The sequence below is a fragment of the Channa argus genome, chromosome 18 (assembly GCF_033026475.1).
Source record: "Channa argus isolate prfri chromosome 18, Channa argus male v1.0, whole genome shotgun sequence".
In the NCBI taxonomy this organism is placed as follows: domain Eukaryota; kingdom Metazoa; phylum Chordata; class Actinopteri; order Anabantiformes; family Channidae; genus Channa; species Channa argus.
Window position 1 is genome coordinate 12,132,501 of NC_090214.1, and position 18,385 is coordinate 12,150,885.

General features: G+C 37.5%; 2 protein-coding genes across 6 annotated transcripts in view; one reads left to right on the plus strand and one right to left on the minus strand.

The window, feature by feature from the left end:
• The window catches only part of mrrf (mitochondrial ribosome recycling factor), a 17,426-nt gene extending 17,060 nt beyond the window's left edge, over positions 1–366 (plus strand). For all 4 annotated transcript variants that reach the window (XM_067483280.1, XM_067483279.1, XM_067483282.1 and 1 more), the window contains one exon: positions 1–366. This exon is cut by the window's left edge and continues 2,013 nt beyond it. The gene's annotated coding sequence lies outside the window, so the exon portion shown is untranslated.
• A 7,502-nt stretch (positions 367–7,868) lies between these two features.
• LOC137103198 (CD276 antigen-like) lies at positions 7,869–16,392 on the minus strand. Of its 2 annotated transcripts, none has more exons than XM_067483286.1 (10): positions 15,919–16,392; positions 15,007–15,067; positions 14,576–14,832; positions 13,961–14,057; positions 13,410–13,676; positions 12,533–12,637; positions 11,124–11,183; positions 10,079–10,147; positions 9,455–9,581; positions 7,869–8,913 (listed from the first exon to the last, which is right to left on the minus strand). In XM_067483286.1, the coding sequence occupies exons 2-10, from the start codon at positions 15,059–15,061 to the stop codon at positions 8,424–8,426; spliced, it is 1,527 nt and encodes a 508-aa protein (XP_067339387.1). In that variant the 5' UTR covers positions 15,062–15,067; positions 15,919–16,392; the 3' UTR covers positions 7,869–8,423. The 2 variants fall into 2 exon arrangements, with proteins under 2 accessions (XP_067339387.1, XP_067339388.1); XM_067483287.1 differs by having other exon boundaries at positions 10,079–10,129; positions 15,919–16,390.
• Positions 16,393–18,385: the final 1,993 nt, after the last annotated feature.

Here is an 18,385-nt window from a genome sequence, read left to right on the forward strand (position 1 = left end):
AAAAAGCTTGAATGAGGGAAAGTGTGTTATATTTTTCTTTTAAAATATACATTATGTCACTTTAAATCATCTGAATAGGATTTTATTTTAAGTGTGCTTTTCACACAATGTTTTACTGTAAGAAAGAACATAAAGCCATTAATACAACTACAACTTAGACTCCTATTGGTTGCAAACAGATGCCTCTTGAGTGTTGCACTCCATCTGCACCATAGCTATACTTTTTATGTAAATTTCTGCATTGCATTATTCATGTTTGTTGAGAGAAGTGTGGCATAATGGTCTAAAAATAGTTTGAGAAAAAATACCCAGATTATGTTGTATAGATTCTGCGTGGGGAAGAAATAAATGTATATATGAAGCTCCCATGATTTTGTTCTCTTCCCTTTGTGATTACAATTTGAACAGCAAGTCACGAGCTGTACTGAGGAGGCCCCAGAGCCCCAGAACAGGCCACTTCAGTGCAGCCAGAATTGTATCGATCCCATTCTCGCACACACACACCTCATTCCCTTCTCTCTCTCATCCCCTCTGGAGTGTTAAGAGCATCAGAGTGTGTGAAGCCACCCTGAAGATCTCATCAAGGATCCAATCAATGCGTGAATACAAAATGCACTCCCCTCTTGCGACATGATAGTGGGGAAAAGACATTTTGAGAGAGCCTGTCTGGAGCGACAATCTCTGCATATGCAAATTGAACTTAAAATTTAAATAGATTTGATGTTCACGAGTATATGTGGCCCTTTTAGGGAGGTAGTAACGAGCTCGGAGGAGAAGAATATGTGCAGATTAGCCTATTAATATTTATAGGTGAAACAGTTTGAGTCCTGTAGAATTAGGCCTTGTTGTGCCTGCTGTAATGCAGACCACATTTGGGGCTAATCCAGGTGGGTGCTTTTACTGCCTCAAACAGGGAAATGGGCGGCCATTTTAGGAGGAAGCTGGATATCCTAATAATCAGGTAAACTAATTTGGGTGGTGAGAGTGTTTCCTTCCGGGGCTTTTGGCACGTCAGTCACTCACAGAATTGCTCCTGTCTGGTCTGTGAGTCATTTTAATTCAGTGGAACGTGTGCTTTCCCCCACACCCCCACACACATGTATTTAGAGAGGACCACACGGGCCTCTTTGGATAGCCTCTGTACCTAGAAGGAGGCTCCCCAACCATCGCAACGACCAACCAGACGCTCTAACACACACTTAAATATGTACACACACACACACACCTCCTGCTTCTCAAATCTGAACAAAGCGTTCCTCAGTCTAAAGTGGTTAAACTGTCATTTCAAATCGTCTGGACATCGTGATTACCGGCATGGGAGGAATTATATATTTAGCTTTATGTCCGTCGCCATTTCCTCCCCCCGCCCTGATCTGAAGTGACTAGCCAGTAGTGCCCTCGATATTACTATCTCTGAGGAGCTTAAACCTTCCCCAGGAGACAAGTGTAATCAAGGGTTGCCAGCAGCAGAGAATGAGAAAGAGGAAAGGAAGATGAGAGGGGGGGGCTAGTGTTGGAGATCTGTAGTGATGAGATGGTCAAGCAGATGACAACGGACCCAAGTAACAAATGTATCTCTGTGCCTAAAGCCTTAGAAAAACACTAAGCTGATGACAACAAAAGAAAAATCCGCCTGGTGTGACTTTTTGTGTATACGATTCTGTCAGTATCAAAAAAAAATTATTATTATGTTGCGCAATTTAGCATCTTCAGACTCTCAGATTTCTCCAAATGCCCGAACATGTTTCCTACCACTCCTACAACAGGTTAGATTGATTAGGATAAGAAATTAAATATTTGGCAGCCCTTGCATACATCTTTAAAAGATTAGAATCAAGAAAAGTGACAGTTCTGGAAAATCCATACACAAAATTAATTTGTAGTGGAATTTCTTCTCACACTGGCAGATTTCTTTCTCAGTTGTTTTAAGAAAATATGCCTTTTGAGGTTCAATTATTCCTGCTTCAAAAACAATTTAACTCAAATAGAAAGTGAAAACATTCAGTGCACAAATAAAAAAAGGTGGACGCTGCTGACTGGAGAGAAAACCATGCATGTACACAAACAGAATTCTATTGAAATAGTTTATTGAGTCACTGTTCAGAAGAATTTGAATTTCCTCAATTCTTTCCACATTATTCTGCTAAAAAGCACCACTCCTCTGCCTAGAGGATCTCATCAATTCTGAAGAGACACATTCATCCTCAATAATGTCACCACTTGCTCATAAAAAAATGTGATCATTAGGAAAGCAGATGAATGCAGCCAACGGATTGGACAGGAAGCCTGTTAATCTGCAATCCAATCCGGCCCGAGTCTGGTGAAACCTGGCTCAGCTTTGGCTGACCGAGGCCTGGGAGGAAGGAAGTGAAGGACTCAGGAAACAGTGTTCAGAGCTTTCACCAGTCATATCCATCACAGTGCACAGCGATGGAAGCATGTGTATGTGTGTGTCCCTGTTTCACCAGTCATATCCATCACATGGCTCTGTCTCCAGGCCTGGCCAAACGAACTGGAGAGTCATTAGAGGGGCAGGGCTGCAGCGCTGCACTTTAACTAAACATCTTTTCCATAAAATAAATGCTTCCAGGTTACTGTGGGTCCGGGAGAAACCAGGTCGCCTCACTTTTGCTGCCACTCATCTGATCTCAATTACCAGATACACTGGGTCAGAGCCAGTATAGTGTATGCATATAGACTGGAGTCGTGTGTTACACTGCAGTGAGGACCAGAGTGGACCACACAGCACCACCTAAATGCAGCGTGCATTTGGCTTGAATTAACACATTGCTGCCCCACGTTACCCACCTTCACACCATCTGCCCTGTCTCTGTGCAATACACGCTTTGGAAAAATATTTAGTAATTGAATAAAAGCCATAACACTTATCTTCATGTTATTCTTTCACTTATATTTTGTGTTTTTGATTGTAGCTTAAGATCTCAAGTGACTTTGTATGACTGCATTTTGAAAACTCTGTTGGGCCCTTAGCGCATTATAAAATTGCATTATAGCATGCAATACTGTGTATCAGAACATGTCCTATCATGTTGTGCAAGTACACAGTTGTATCCTTTTTTTCATGTCATCTAGTCACATTATATCATGTTCTATAATTTTCTGTAGTAAGTGCTTTCATATGTCATAAATAGTCAGTATACATTAGATGTTTTTATTATTCTTATATTTTATTACTCCATGTAATTTTATGTCACAACATGACAACATCATGTCATTTCATCTAGTGTTATGTCACATTATGTCTTATGCACTTTTATCATGCTGTTATTTTTATTTTTTATTATATATTCTATGGTCATGTGAATTTTATGTTAAAATCTCTGACACAACCTTAGTAGTACTAATGACGTTGACTAATGCCTCTTAATAAAGACCCATAGAGAAAAACTCACACAAACACACACAAACTGAATGTGTTATATTAGTGTACAGTGGAACTTGTAAAACTTGTCCTGTGATAGACTTTTATAACTGCATAAGAACAGACAGAATGGTCAAAGTAGAAATGTGGCGAAAACTCCAAACTACAAATTTTGTCTCTAAGACAGCACCTTGAAAATTTCAGTGATTTCGCCCTCCACCCTGCACATAAACATATGAGAGTAACCCGATCCTGGGCGAGAGCAAGAGTTGATCATGGTGATATATATGTGTTTGTGCTTGCGTGTGTTTTTGTGTGGACACAGTGTGCATTTAGGTCCATATATTATTGAATAATTGTTTCCTGATGCTCCGCTCTTCCCTAGAATATTAATTACCCGATGATGAAGCCGCCCCTTTGGTCTGAGATGTTGAGGTTGGAAGAGGAAATGGGGGTCGTGCATGTAGGAGACTGTCCTTTTTGATGGGGTTAACTCTCATTTTGACCGTGTGTATGTGTGTTGGCTGTGTGGTTTGTGGTTCTGTTGATTGTAGGTTGTGGGGGGTGACGAGTAGAGTGCAAGGCTACAATAGGGAGTTCAACTTCAGAGGGAAGCATTTTTCTCCAATTGAATGGGTGATTAAAATATTTTGGACAGCTGGATCAAGCTTTTGCTGTCAGACAATTTTTGGAGAATCCCTTATTAATAGATTTTCATCAGCTCCAAAGAAAATTATCTTCAAGTAGAAGTGTGTGTTTCTGCTATTTCAATCAGAAGAGTTTCCAATGTGAGTGAGGTACTTTTCAGGTTCAGACAAAGACAACATGATGCCGATTTAGCCTGATGTAAACTTGTGCCTGTATTTAGATTGTTTAAGATTCGGTGCTTGCAGTTTGATCACTTTTTTATTATTGATCCATCACCATCTCATGGTTGAATAAAAGGATATAACCAAGCACAGAGCTAAAACGTTTAGTGATAAAATTGCATAACAAGCAAAAATTTGACATAACATTCCTCAGAACAGAAGCGAAATCGTTACCTCATATGAAATAGGTTTTTTTTTTTTTTTCATCATCCCAGTACTGCTTTAATTCCACAAAGGTAATGTCTCTGACAGTAAGCCCACGTGAAAAGGAGGATGGCACCACCTAGTGAAACTATAATGGAAGCTAAGGAGGGAAATATTCTACTGACCTTATAGGCTTACAAGGTGTCAGAGTAAAGTGGGTTGGGAGTTGTCAATAGCACACTTAAAATGTCTTTAAATTAAAAATTGTACTTGTCAAAGCATTCTTGCATCATAAACTACTCATCTTCTGCTTTGGTATGTTCCAAACAGTCCTTTCTTTCAAAATGTGGCAACACATCTGGTATTTCCCATGATTCAGACTTAGACTTACAGTAATCCTCAAATTAATAGTATGTAAAATTATAGTTGTGGCCAATATGTTGTAGCTTAAATGCACTAAGGCCTTGCACTATAACGTTTATCACAATGTTAAAACTGATGTGATTATAGTTTGTGTAACAATGAGAAATGGGTTTTGTGCAATTGTGCTTGTATTTACTTTAAGCAAAGAGGAAAAGACTTAGACACAATACCACTAAAGCCACAATGCTGACTGATAGTTTTCTCAGACATAAGCGTGCTAAAATTCCCATCCCTTGCCTGTACAAGAGCAAGGACACGTAGGATATTCATCAGAGCTGATAATGCAGATTAAACAGTATATTCATTAATGTGCTTAACAAAGAAGAAATTCTACAGAAATTGCCTACACTAAACAATGAACATGTTTCTTCAGGCTTAGTGCTCATATGCCAGGAAAATAAGTTGTTCATGAATTTCCAAACAACAGCTAACGGAGGAAATAATATACATTTAAAAACAAAGCAATAAAACATTATAATCTGTATGTATGTACGGTAAACAAGTAGGTGTTTTGGATTACTATGTAGCGGTAACTATAAAACTCATATTGACATCATTTTAAACTTTACAGATTTACTCAATTTACATAGCGACTGTGGCGCAGGAAGGTAGAGCAGTTGTCCACCAGCCTCACAGTTCAATCCCCAGCTCCTCTGGTCACATGTCGAAGTGTCCTTGAGCAAGACACTGAACCCCAACTTAGTTGCTCCTGGAGAGTGTTGGCCAGCTGCATAGCAGCTCCCCCATTGGTGTATCAGTGTGTGTGTGGTTGTGAATGTGAATGGGTGAATAAGAAGCAGTGTAAAGTGCTTTGAGTGCCAATAGGTAGAAAAGTGCTATATAAGTGCAGACCATTTACATACATCATAATATAGAGTTCTGTTTCATTTTTGTGGTTTGTTTAGCACACTTATTAAGGGTGTGTTTTTTTTTTTTAATAAATAATGAAAATTGTAATGGACAGATAAATAAGAACAGGGAAGGTTTATGACTTTCCTCCAACAATCACCTGGTGAGACAAATATTTTATTTAAAGAAACTTAGTAAACATAAGCTTGTCTTTATAAAGACTGAACATTATTAAAGAGAAAAATAACTGGAGTAGAAATACCTCATAGGTAGAACATAACACTGTATAACGTTGTGGTGAGAGGTGGAATAATGCTAAAAAACAGGATTCGACTTTTTGTCTCTTGAAGGCCCACAACCAGCAACACATGAAAACACAGTTGACATGATACAATTAGTTGTCAAAATAAGAGAAACATACCAGAAAAACTGTAGAGGAACCTAAACGTGTATTGGAATATATATTGGAAATTTCATCTGAAATGATGTTACAATATAATGGACTATCAGTGTCAGGTGGCAAGAACAATGCAGGGGAAGTAATGGCTTCTTCGATAGTTCCCATAGTTCAATCTAAAGTAAATGTACTGATAATGTAGAATATACTCCATCCAGTTTTGTTAGTCTGTCTACAAATAATGCTTGACAATGACTAATTTGTTAACGTCTTTTCACTATCAGCAGCCCTGTACAGTATAACAGGCTCCACTGTAGGAGCCTGTTATACTGTACTTTGGGTTCATTAATTCATTCAATGTTAAGCGTATCAAATTTGGTTTCGGCCCGCTGTACCTGTGAAGTGAAGCCTTGCTCATATCATGTTATTGCTTAATAACATGATATGTTAATATCGAAATACAATCTCGATAATATCTGAGCATGTAAGAGGTTATTTCCCCTGCTGACGCCTGGCCCGCACTTGTAGTGAGAACTGTCTGATCCTCTGCCTAATGTTCTAACATCCGGTTTGTTTGTTTGTTTGTTTTCTCTCTGCACTTTCCTGCTGTTCATATTTTTTAACTGTTTTCTGACATTGTTAATAACTGATCACTATTTCAGGACACCTGTGAGCTTTCTGGTGTCTCCTTTCACCACTTTATGCTTTGACAGGTTTTTAATCCATGATAATAACACATCATAATTTATTAGTTTGTTGTATTTTTATTACAAATTGGCAACTGCAAAGCAACTAGTAACTAAAGCAGTCAAGTTTATGTGCGGGAAAGTACAATGTATTTCCCTTAAAATCTTTTTTTTTTTAATTGTGTAATACTTCCCAGTGTTACATGTTATTCCAACTTGTACTTAAATACAGTACAGTAAATGTGTTCCTGTATGCAACCTGGCCACTTACTGGGGCTTGTGACAAATGGGATCCACCAATACTGAACCCAAGACAAATTGACCTAAGGGGACTATAAATTAGATCTTCTTCTTGATTTACTCCTCTGGCAATTGTGAGGTCTATCCAGGTCTATCCTGAAAGGTGCAGACTATGTGAGGTTGATGAGAGGGAGAAAACAAAACTGAACCAAAACAGTGACATTGTGTGTAGTACTCTAATCCCAACAATGATCTTAAAGACATTAAAATACTCAGTACTAAGCTGGGTACTAACTCTCTGTGGATTCATCTGTATAAGTAAAACCTTGTACGTTGCGCATGGTTTAACACAGCCCTATTATAAAAATAGAGTACTGTCACTGTATGTAAGTAACCCAGCTACAGCGCAGTTAACTGGAAGTTGATTACATTTATTTTTGTACCCAAACAGCCACAAGAAAGCCATTTGTTTTTAAAGCTTGATTCTTTAAACAAATTCCTGTTAACACATGCTGTGAGAATGTGTACGACAAGCTTCCTGTTGTCTGCACTTGTAAGTGCGATTGCATAAAAATGAATTGCATATAAAAATGTGAAAGAGAAGAGAATCACACCTTTGGCAGTAGCAGAGGTAAAGTGAATAAAATCTTATACAGAAAGATTCTGGAAAGGGATTACAACTTCCTAATAACTGCTGACCACAAGGCGTTTTGAGCTCACACAAGGCCAGAAGCTGTTGTGCAAACGCAATCAGGACTTAGCTGAAGTTTGATGTTGCAGGAGCCTAACATGTGCATAATATACAAGGAAAAAACTGCTCATAGATTCAGTAAGACTTAAGAAACAAACATTACCAGAGAATGAAGAACATACAGAAATAAAATGAGAACTTTTTTTTTTAATCAAATGTTACTGGAATGTGTATGGTCTCTTGCCAGGAATACTGATAGAGGCACTTCCCTTTTCACTAACAGTACATCGAAACAGTTGCTGCTTTGCTTGCAGTCTAGCAAATGACCCTCATAATAACGTTGCTTTTTCTTCTGTGCTGACACAGAATAGAAACAGAAACATCAATCAAGTTTACATTAGAAACAGAAAGCTGGACATGTTGCTGAAATCTTAGGGGTTTTATGAATAAGGTCAACTACTGATTTTACTTCACAGCTTCTCAGTGGACACTGTGGAAGGTCGAGCAAATAATTATCTTAAAAAGAGATCTTACATGTAACATTGAATTAAAACGACAACTAGGACTGAGATGTAAATAATATAAAATCAGTACATTTAATATTTACATATAGAAAAACTGTAATACGCTTTGTATCCTACATTGGTACAAAATTCTGGAAACTGTGCAGGACGGACTAAGAATATTAAGTAATACAATCATTTGTAAAAATGTAACAGGTGCTTGATGTGTTTTTGTCCCTTCAGTACTTCACTATTTGTGTTTGGAGCTTAAGGACCTGTCCTGTGCCAGCTGTCTCCTTTAGTGTGATGCAGTGTTCCTGGCAAGCCAAAACCAGCACTCTGCTTCCTCTTCTTTCACTTAGGAATCCCTTTAGGGACTCATCAAAACATGTATTCCCTTCTCTGTAGCCATCCAACAACAGCAGAGTCTCACTGGATGTGTTTAACATAGTCCTCAGTTCATCCTCCGCTGATACATTTTCCTTGAGAGAAAGTTGAGTCTTTATTTCATGAAACAAGTCACTCTTCGCACTGGTGCAGTCAACATATAAGAGAAGTTGAAGGCCACTGAGATCCAGGAAATTAGAGAGCGGATGTGTGTTCCCTTCAGTCCAAGATGAGACAAGCATGTAGGCTACACTTGTCTTCCCGCTGCCTGGGGGTCCCTCAAGAAAAAGTGTCTCTCCAGCTTCTGGGAGTAAAGCCTGAAGATTCACAGGCTCCCCCTCACTGAAAAAATAAGAAGTGAAAATTGAAACTACCCTCGCCCGTAAATTTATAAAAACACTGACTACAGCTGTAAATGTATGTCTACTCTACAAAAATTCAATTATTTTGTCATTTTTGTGGATTGTGGATTTCCTCTAATAAGTCATAAAGCAAACTTGTATGAATTTTCAGCTTATCAGTAGTGTTACATTATTCAGTTTAATCTAACTCTGCTCAGCTGGACAACAAACTGCTCCACTAAAGAGGAAACATTATGTAAAAAATTATGTTGTTATGTGACAGGACATGCTGTGAATATATTCAGTTTTTTTTTAAGTTAATGACTGAGCTAACAAGCTTCCAAACAGAGCCTGCAAACAGACACCATATTATTTGATCTGTTTTTATAAGAGAACAGGCCACAAAGGACACAAAGGTGCAAAGGAAATTTGTGGTAACTCATACGTATTCTTTCTGATTTCTTGTACAAGAAATCTGCTGCTCTATTCCGGTATTCTTAATGCCTCGGATATAGATTTGAAAAAATGTTTTTGTGACTCACTTGTTTTGCAGCCTACGAGGAAGCTCCTCCACATCAAAAGTCTCCTGGAGGCCTCTTACCTCTGTACTAAAGGAGACGTCGCAATAATGGGCTTTCAGAACCGCCCTCAGATTTTCCTCCACGCAATCTGCAGACAATAAAATAAACCTGATTATGAACAGACCTACAGATTTTCCTTTCCTTTTATGTGTTTTACATACAATTGCCTGTAAGAATGGCTGTAACCACCATTGAGGTCCCAGAGGTGCATATAATAGAAGTTGCCTAAAAATTTGGTGCTGCAATAATATTGTACAATGCCAGGAAAACCAACAGGCTTATTTGATGTTATTGTCCTTCAACATGGTGCTTCTGTGAATCTGTCCACAAACTGTAGACATGTGAATCAACTGAATCTGATACAACTAGTTTTACTCACAGGATGCTGTCTTACTGAACTCGTCTTTTCTGAGCAGCTTGTTTAAACATCTAAGGGCAGTTTTATACTAAACGTTTTTTATACCGTATATTTTCTGTAGAATACAAAAATGAAAGCAAAGAGGTTTTAGCTGAATAATAAGAAACTGGCAAATATTAAACTGAAAACCAGAAGTTTTGTAAACAATGATACTTGGAGTTACTTACCTTCGCTTAAAATGATTCTCTCTTCCTCATTTTCTCTCTTTTTTTGTGGGCCTGATGGAAAGAGCGCTACTGTTAAAAAAGTAATACAGAGGGGAGTAACAAAAGTAATGAAACCACTGTTTTGTTTTGTTTTTAAATTCATGAGAACTTCACTCATTACAGGGACTCTATATGAAGTGCCATGTGGTAAATTCACTCACACTTAAATGCATGTTTAAATGAGCCAATGTACTGTGTACAAACTTCTACTTATTTAGACATTGTCTTTGCAGAAAGAAAAATTCTTGTTCACTTGTTGAAACACCTTGGCTACTAGGGGACTGAAAAACATAACGATTCAAGTCACACTTCAGAATGATTCATGAAACAGACAATTTCTTTTTCGATGAGTAAATTGCTATTTATAGTATTGCTGATGAAAAGTGGTATTTTCAGTACAACAACCAATCAACTTTGTGAGAAATATGTGGCACATCCAGGCAACCAGTGAATGGATGAGTCATCATGGTGGAGGAAAAAACAGATCTGTTTCAGGATCCCCCTAAATTTATCCCCTTAGCCCTTACTGTGGATAGTGCTGTGTCTCAAATATTTCACAAATGCATTATCAGCAATTTCACTTAAGCCAACAATAACCTACTTGTTGCAGATCACATGTAACATTCTTCCCTTGGATTTAGATATGTGGATTTTAACTGTCCTTTCAAAAGTGCCAGCCATAAAATTGACACTACGAAGCTCCTGAAAGTTCACAGTGGAGTTTTCTCTTGTCTGGACAGCGTTTGTGTTTCAATCAGTCTAGCAAATATGGAGAGGATGCAGTGTAGAGAACTGCTTCTCTTCACTGTGGTATGACTGACCTCTGCCATGGCTGTGACTGAGACTATAGCTGTGATTAGCATTGTGATAATAGCCTCTGGATGACATAGTTGTGGCCTTTAATATCACTGTCACAGTTGTAGCTTCAACTGTTATGACTACCATGATACCAAACCATGACAATTGTGTTACATTAATTACATAAAAAAGGTTGCTTTCGACTCACAGGCAGCAGGAGAAGCAGGTCTGCTGTGACCATTAGCCAGAAGGTTCCTAGTCTTGAACCCTATCAAAAACAGACAAAAATTAAATTCAAATGAGATGCAATCTTTGTTTTAAAAGATTTTTTGGGATATTGTTTACAATAACTTTACAAATTTTTGTAATTTTGTGAATGCAGTGTGCATCATTAGTTTTTGTAGAGGAGCTTTCTCTGAAGGCTGAATCTTTCCTGATATCAGTGTTGAATTCTCACCCCAGCCCATAACTGAAGACTTCTTATAATGTTATATATCAAGAAATGTGTGATAAGCCTTCTATTGAAATGATGGTGGAGTTTGTTTGGGGGATTATAAAACTTTGCATCCATGCTCTAGTGAGAAACCACCAATTCATTTACAAATAACCTCAAATTCCCCTGTCTCACAAAGCCACGACCTAAATGGGTGTTTCCAGGCTCTACGGCCATCTCACACACACACACAATTGTTCGAAATAAGCAAAGTCATGCTCAGCAACACAAAGTCACATGCTGACAAAAATCCCTGAGAGGCAAACGTTACGGTGCCAAATCAAACATAAATACCAAAACATTTCAGAAATACTTCCTCTTTTTAGAGGTAAACTAACTTGAACTTACATGTATTCTGGTATGTGTAGCTAACATGTAGTTTACTGGGAGAATGAAACTTCCTCTGCACTTCTGACAAAAACTGTTCATTACCAAAAATCTGAATTAAAATAAAGGATTTAGTAATACTGTATTTGTATGAAGTTAAACTGACGAAAAACTTAACTCCTGGTTGAACCTTAGTGTTTTATATAGATAAAAAAGATGTTGTCCTGTAATACTCAATACTTTTCATTTTCTTAAAAACATTGTGATAGTTAGAAATACACCTGCAGCGAGGAAGTTCTGACTTCACGGTTTAAGATGTTTCACTTGGCCCTGTCCCAAACAACTGGATAATCCACTCCTATTTTCTGCATATATTCTTATGTACACCCTGAAGGGAAATGCAGCATTAACCCAACCACTGTCACAGTTTGGCTACAGACTGAATGCAACACTTGCCAATGTGATCAGTTTACACTTTATTAATGTCTTGCATAAGTTTTTGTATTGTGTGTCACTGTACATTGTTGATTGTGGCTTCATAAACGAGTGCAGGAACCAATTTGTTACATTTTCTGCCACCATTTGTCACTCACTTCACTATAGCTATATAATGTAATGTTACGGCTTGTCTGTACCATCTCATTTGTGCCAAGCATGACTTTTTATTACACATTAAAGCATTTTGATTTTGATATTTCTTCTCCAGTCTATCCCTGCAATCTATGTAGTATTGTGTGTTGTTTGTGTTAAGCAGCTTTAATGTGCTGTGCACATAAAAAAATTAGGTGAATAATTACCTTTTTGCCGTTGATATGTGACCATTGCAACGATAATGACACCCATTAATATTCCTACGCACAGCACAAAGATGCGACCATCATAATTTGCAGTGGGCATGTCATCTGTGAAGAGTCAAGAGGAATATGTGTAAAAATGTGCCACAAAACACCTACAAGACAACTACAACTGTTGACATTTTGCCATTCATGACAACAAAATATACATTTTATATATTTGTCCACTTTGGAAATAACCAAATATACCAAAAACAAACTTCCCCTTTCTGGTCACAATCTAAAAATCACTTGTGTGATAGCATTTTTATCAGCTCTGCAACTAGTCTTATCTTTTCCTACTTGTCTTCTTTTTGCTGTTGTACTGTTGTATTTACAGCATATTTTGCTTTATTTAGCATTAAAATGACCGACTTTTGCGCATTCTCAGGTTCTAAGCTGCAGAATTACACTTCTCATATTCTCACATCAGCTTCTCAAGTCAAAACACACTATTTCCAAGAGAGCGATCAATGCTTTGCACTCACATAAGCAAACTCTTGCACAGATTACATCCCTACACACAAAGACAAGCCAAACTTTCATCTACTCCTACACACTGGCAAAACGAAACTTCATCTACAAATTTACCCTAAAGCAGAAATAGTCGGCAAAAGCTGAAATGCTGAATAGTTCATTTTTGTTGATCATCTTTAAATCCAGAAAGACAAGGTCTCTCCCTGGCTTCTCGTTTTTCTTTGTTTATCTTTTTTAGATTTGTATGACAATGTGGGAGAGATGAGTAATGACATGAAGTTCCCAGGCCAGACTTCACCCTTGCCAGCCTATCTCTTTCCTACAGTTAAATATGTAGGAAGTCTGAGAGGAAATAAAGTTTTACCTGGAATGTGAAATGTTGCTGAGTGGCCATCATTTAGAAAGTTACACGTGTAGTTGCTCCTGTCCATTGAGCTGACATGTATCTGACTTGTGACTTTAAAAAGTTGCTCTGATGTGGACACAGCAGTGGTGTTAGGACTGAGTGTCTGCAGGTGTCCATCTTGCCACACAACATACGTCTCAGGGTATCCTTCAGATTGACAGGTTAGCAGCACCTTGTCCCCCTCCACAGTCTTCTTAATGCTTTTCGTCACAGCTTTATAAGGTGCTGAGGAGAACATAAATGAGAATAAATATGACTTATAGCACCGTGGTTTTAAAACTATGCTCAAGTGGTCTTGCATAATACTGATCTTGAAGAATTTTTAAAACCAAAAGCATAGGTTTTTTTCTTTTTTCAAAATTGTGTAACATTAGTTTCACTTTCGAGATTTGTCATTTTGATGGCCCAGAATGACCATTTGCTATTACTATTGTGCAAGAGCATTCCTATAACAAACCCCATGAAACTTCTGTCTAAGAACCCTTAAAGCTGGACAGCCACAAACTTACCTACAACGGACAAAGTAATTGTTTTATAGTCAGCTCCTTCTCCTGTCTGCACCAAACACTGATAGGTCCCAGAGTCATTGATCCTGAGTCTAGAGACCTGTAAAATGAGCAAAGACGAGTCCTTAAATGTTAGGTTATTTGCAGCTCTAAATTGCCCCTAGATATGAATGTGGCCATGGATGGTGGTCACTGAATTATTTGTATCATCACCCTCAAGATACATGTCCTAGGTACAAACCCTCCTTTCACCACAATGACAGCTGAAATAGACTCCTTTTCACAACACATCTTTTAGTTCTTGTATTACTCTGGATTAATCCAGCATTGCTGTTATTGTCTTTTCTTGGCAGTGGTTCATTTTGAGAGTTCATTATGGGTGGATACTTTTACATGAACAAGGAATCCAGTGATGGTTTAGGGCCCATGCTTTTTTGAACTACATGGGAAAGTCAGTGGGAAATCTGATCCTCGCAGCAGTAATTCCCAATAGTGGTATGGCAAGCATGATCAAATTTAGCACTTGGAGGAATCACTTAGAGCAATTTTACAGGAAATATTTAATCACCTCCCCAACAGATGTTATGCAAATATGAACACAATGTTTCCAATAATTACCTGTAACTTGGCCCAGCCTTCCTTCAGCTCCTCAGTTAGAAGCCTCACTCTTCCCTTGTACTCCTGAGATGCTGGGTGCTCCAGCCCATTATTTAACTGGTACACTTCCCGAACTATGGTGGAGTTGAGCCAGTGCCAGGTCACCTTCAGTTGAGCTTGAGGATTTGAAGGTTTAGGCTGAAACTTACAGCCCATCACAACATCTCCTCCAAACTCTGACTTGTAGGTTGTTTGCTCAGCGTCAACAGTGAACAAGACTACAGAGAAATAATCCATCATACATCAAATTATGCTAATATTAGAATGCAGATTGTAATTGACTGTGCCAAATAGAATCTAAAAGGATTCCTATGGATGCAAGTTACAGTATTTCTAGTTTTAATTTATTAATACATATCTCTGGTGTTGTGCAATTCATATTATATACATACCTGACAGAGATGGCTGAAACATGACTTGCAAAACTAAAACAAGGGTCCAGTCCATTTAGACCTAAGGCAGAAAGAAAAGAGCACCATAGAGAATGCCGTTTGGTCATGTTACTGGCAGTATGAGTCATTTTACTGACGAATGCCAGATGTGATTTCCACAGTAACTCAAAGTTGATCTAGTTTTTTCTTTACTCAAAAAAACATCTGACCCTTAGAAAAAAGACGGGACATCACATGATGGTGAGACATGTGTTGATTTTACTAATGCTAGCACAACTCAGTCTATTTGATGTAATTACTTCCCTTCTGGTTTAGTCTTGATAAAGATTTAACGTTAGCACAAAGATCTTGTGTACATTGTTGACTCTAAACTATGTCACCTATCAGCCCATCACACCCTCAGCTACACAGAACAACAGCTGTTTTCCCTTCATAAACAAATTAGGCTTCTGTATATCAGTGGTTTACTGACTGAACTGTTACACATTGTCATTGTCTGTGGTGGTTTCCTGTAAGATAAAAATAAAAACCATTGCAGTTCTGCAGAATAATTTATGCCTTTGTTGTGCATGGCATTAATAATTAAGCTTAGTGAACTTTTCATAAACTCACTGTTCATAAGTGTTAAGTGCATTTGAAGTTGTTACAAACAGGCTGGAGGGAACGTTTTTACTTTACAAAGTGAAGTAAGTGAAGTAAGAATACAGAGCTTTTTTTCAGACACTTGGCAAAAAAGACCTAAATGGTTACATTATTATTTTAATATAAAAACATGTAACTACTAATAGCTGGCAACAACATTATTATTATTATTATTATTATTATTATTATTATTATTATTATTATTATTATTATTATTATTATATAAATATTTATATGCGTATTTACTACCAAAAAAAATTGCATTCTTACCTGCAGGTCATGCAACACCTCCTAGGGATTTCATTAGTTGTTTCCTTCTTCCTTCAACTGAATCATCTGGATAGTCTCAGCGCCCTTTTAAAGCGGGACTTCTGTTGTACACGCCCACAAAAAGTACACAGCAGCGAGCTGAAGTTGTGTGAACCTCTTGCTGCATTGACTGCACTGTACGCATAGTAACTTTAACGATCGTTAAGCTTAACATTAACCTTAAATGGTAGATCACGGTCAGAACCGTTGCACACACGTTTTTTAGTAAAGCTCGACGAGGAAACAAGTGAAGTAACGTCATATCTGAATCGGTTAATTAATAAAAGGTAAAAAGAGAGAGACGGAAGCACTGAACTTACTGTAAGAAAAGAAGCTGTGGGTAATCTTATCCTATTTGCTTTACAGGATTCCCTAGAAACCATAAAACAGCTGCAAGACAAATCCCAAACGGGTCTGTTTAATAGGATGCTCCACCTTCCCCACTCTCTGATACTGATCAGTTTCTTGTCAGAGCCCCTTGCGTCATTTCTCGATTGTGACGTCGCGTTTTCAGTACAGTTTTACAATTGCCTTGTTTCACACGCGGCTTCCATCGCTGTTTCCCACTTAAGGGTTTATTGGTCTCTGTGTGTGGTACATCCGTATCCTTGGGTTTAAACGCTATAATAATAAATGGTATTATTACCTTTAACAGTCAGCATCACTTGTCGACAGAGAATTCTGATCCCATTCTTAAGTAAAATAAAACTGTAAAGATTTGACTTTACTTACTTAAATGTGTGTATCATTAATAAAATACAAAGTATCAAAAATAAAGTCAGTCAACGGCAACAGAATGGCCCTTTTTGAGTTATTTTATTACATTTTAATAAATGTTAAAGTTGAAGCTTGGTTTGTTTGATCAGTTAACAAAGGCTTCATATATTTTGTATGCAGTGTTAATTAGCAAAGTACTGCACATTGATTTCCATTTTAGCAGAGTGAAAAGAATATTTCCCTATGGACTGTAAAGATGTAAAGCAGAAGAAAATAAATAGAAATACTTAAGTAAATAGTGCAACTACTGCAAAATTGGACATTGAGTAAATACACACGGTAACCTACCACAACTGACAACATAAAACTCCTACTGCTAGTGGTCTACTTGGCTTCTACTGCTCTACTAACAACGAAAAAGAAAATAAAGTAAAATAACAATCCTATTTTGTCAAAACGTAACTCGAGGTTTTACTACAAGCTTGTACTAGAACATTAAAATGCAATTGTCTTCATCAGCTCATGATACTTACTACCTTTCATGCACACCGCTGAAGACCATGAGATGTTCTTGAAAACCCAAACAAAGTAAAATGGACCTTGAATTTCAGTTTTATTTTTCAAAACTAAAGTAATAAATGAAAATTAATATTTACACTTTACAATGCTACGACAACAACTGTCACAGCGAAAGACAGAAGATTCCCAATATTATGATGATGAAAACTAATAATCATTGTCAATAATTACAACACGATGATAAATTGTTATGGAAAACGAATCAAAGATAATGAAAACAAAAAATGGCTTTAGGAGCATTTAAAAGAGAGATACATTACTTAAAATCAAGTACAGTATGTAAACTGGATTTTTTTAGACAGTGTTGATATGCAAATGTACAAGCAAAACAGCTATATTCCACAGACCACACATCAGTCCAGACACATCATTTGGGAAAACTGAAGTTTTCTTGATGGGTGTTGGCAGAAACTCTGGTATAACATATTAAAGAGATGTTGTACATGTAGGTTCCATCATCAAATAGTCAGGTGGAATTCCCATATACAAGAGGTAGGCATGCATTTTCCAGTCTCACTTGTTAGCCTACTTCTGGCAGAGTGCTCTCTTTCATCTACAGTATGACTGTGTGAAACCTTTGTGGGCTTTCCATTAGTTCACTTACGGTCTCCCACATTTTGTACACGTACAAACATGACTTACTTGTAACATCAGTAAATGATAATAACACGTGTCTGATTGAATCATTGTTGTTATCAGAAGGGAGTTTATTTCTGACAGTCTTACTAACATATCTTTTGGAAATCCCTTAGAAAATCTAAAAAACCTTATGGACTTCACTATTGATAAGGGAGATAAAAAAAAGTTGTTATTGCAGGCAAGGTAATAATCTAATATTTCTGTATGTAAACAGTAATAGTTGGGTAAGATTGAACAGCATTGGTTAACATTGAGGAGGCTTTGATGCATTTAAACATAACCATAAATCAGTTATAATGTTTATAATGGGAAAAGACATAAACACACAAGGCAACATAGGTGTTGCCAGTGGCAGCTTTATTTCTTGGTGGTTTGGAGTTTTTACCACAACTGGTTTATTTTGCAAATTGTAGAAGTTTATCAGGTGTTATCTGTCCAGGAAGTCAAAAGTTGGCCGGGAGCTTCCAACACTGCTGTACAAAACTTTTGAAAC

Excerpts from the sequence above, each read along its gene's own strand:
- LOC137103198 (XM_067483286.1), bottom strand. The coding sequence starts at position 15,061 with ATGGACTGGACCCTTGTTTTAGTTTTGCAAGTCATGTTTCAGCCATCT. Across the intron at positions 10,148-11,123 it reads ACCTGCTTCTCCTGCTGCCT|TAGCGCTCTTTCCATCAGGC; the intron begins GTGAGTCGAAAG and ends CTTTTTTAACAG. Across the intron at positions 9,582-10,078 it reads GAGAATCATTTTAAGCGAAG|ATTGCGTGGAGGAAAATCTG; the intron begins GTAAGTAACTCC and ends TATTGTCTGCAG.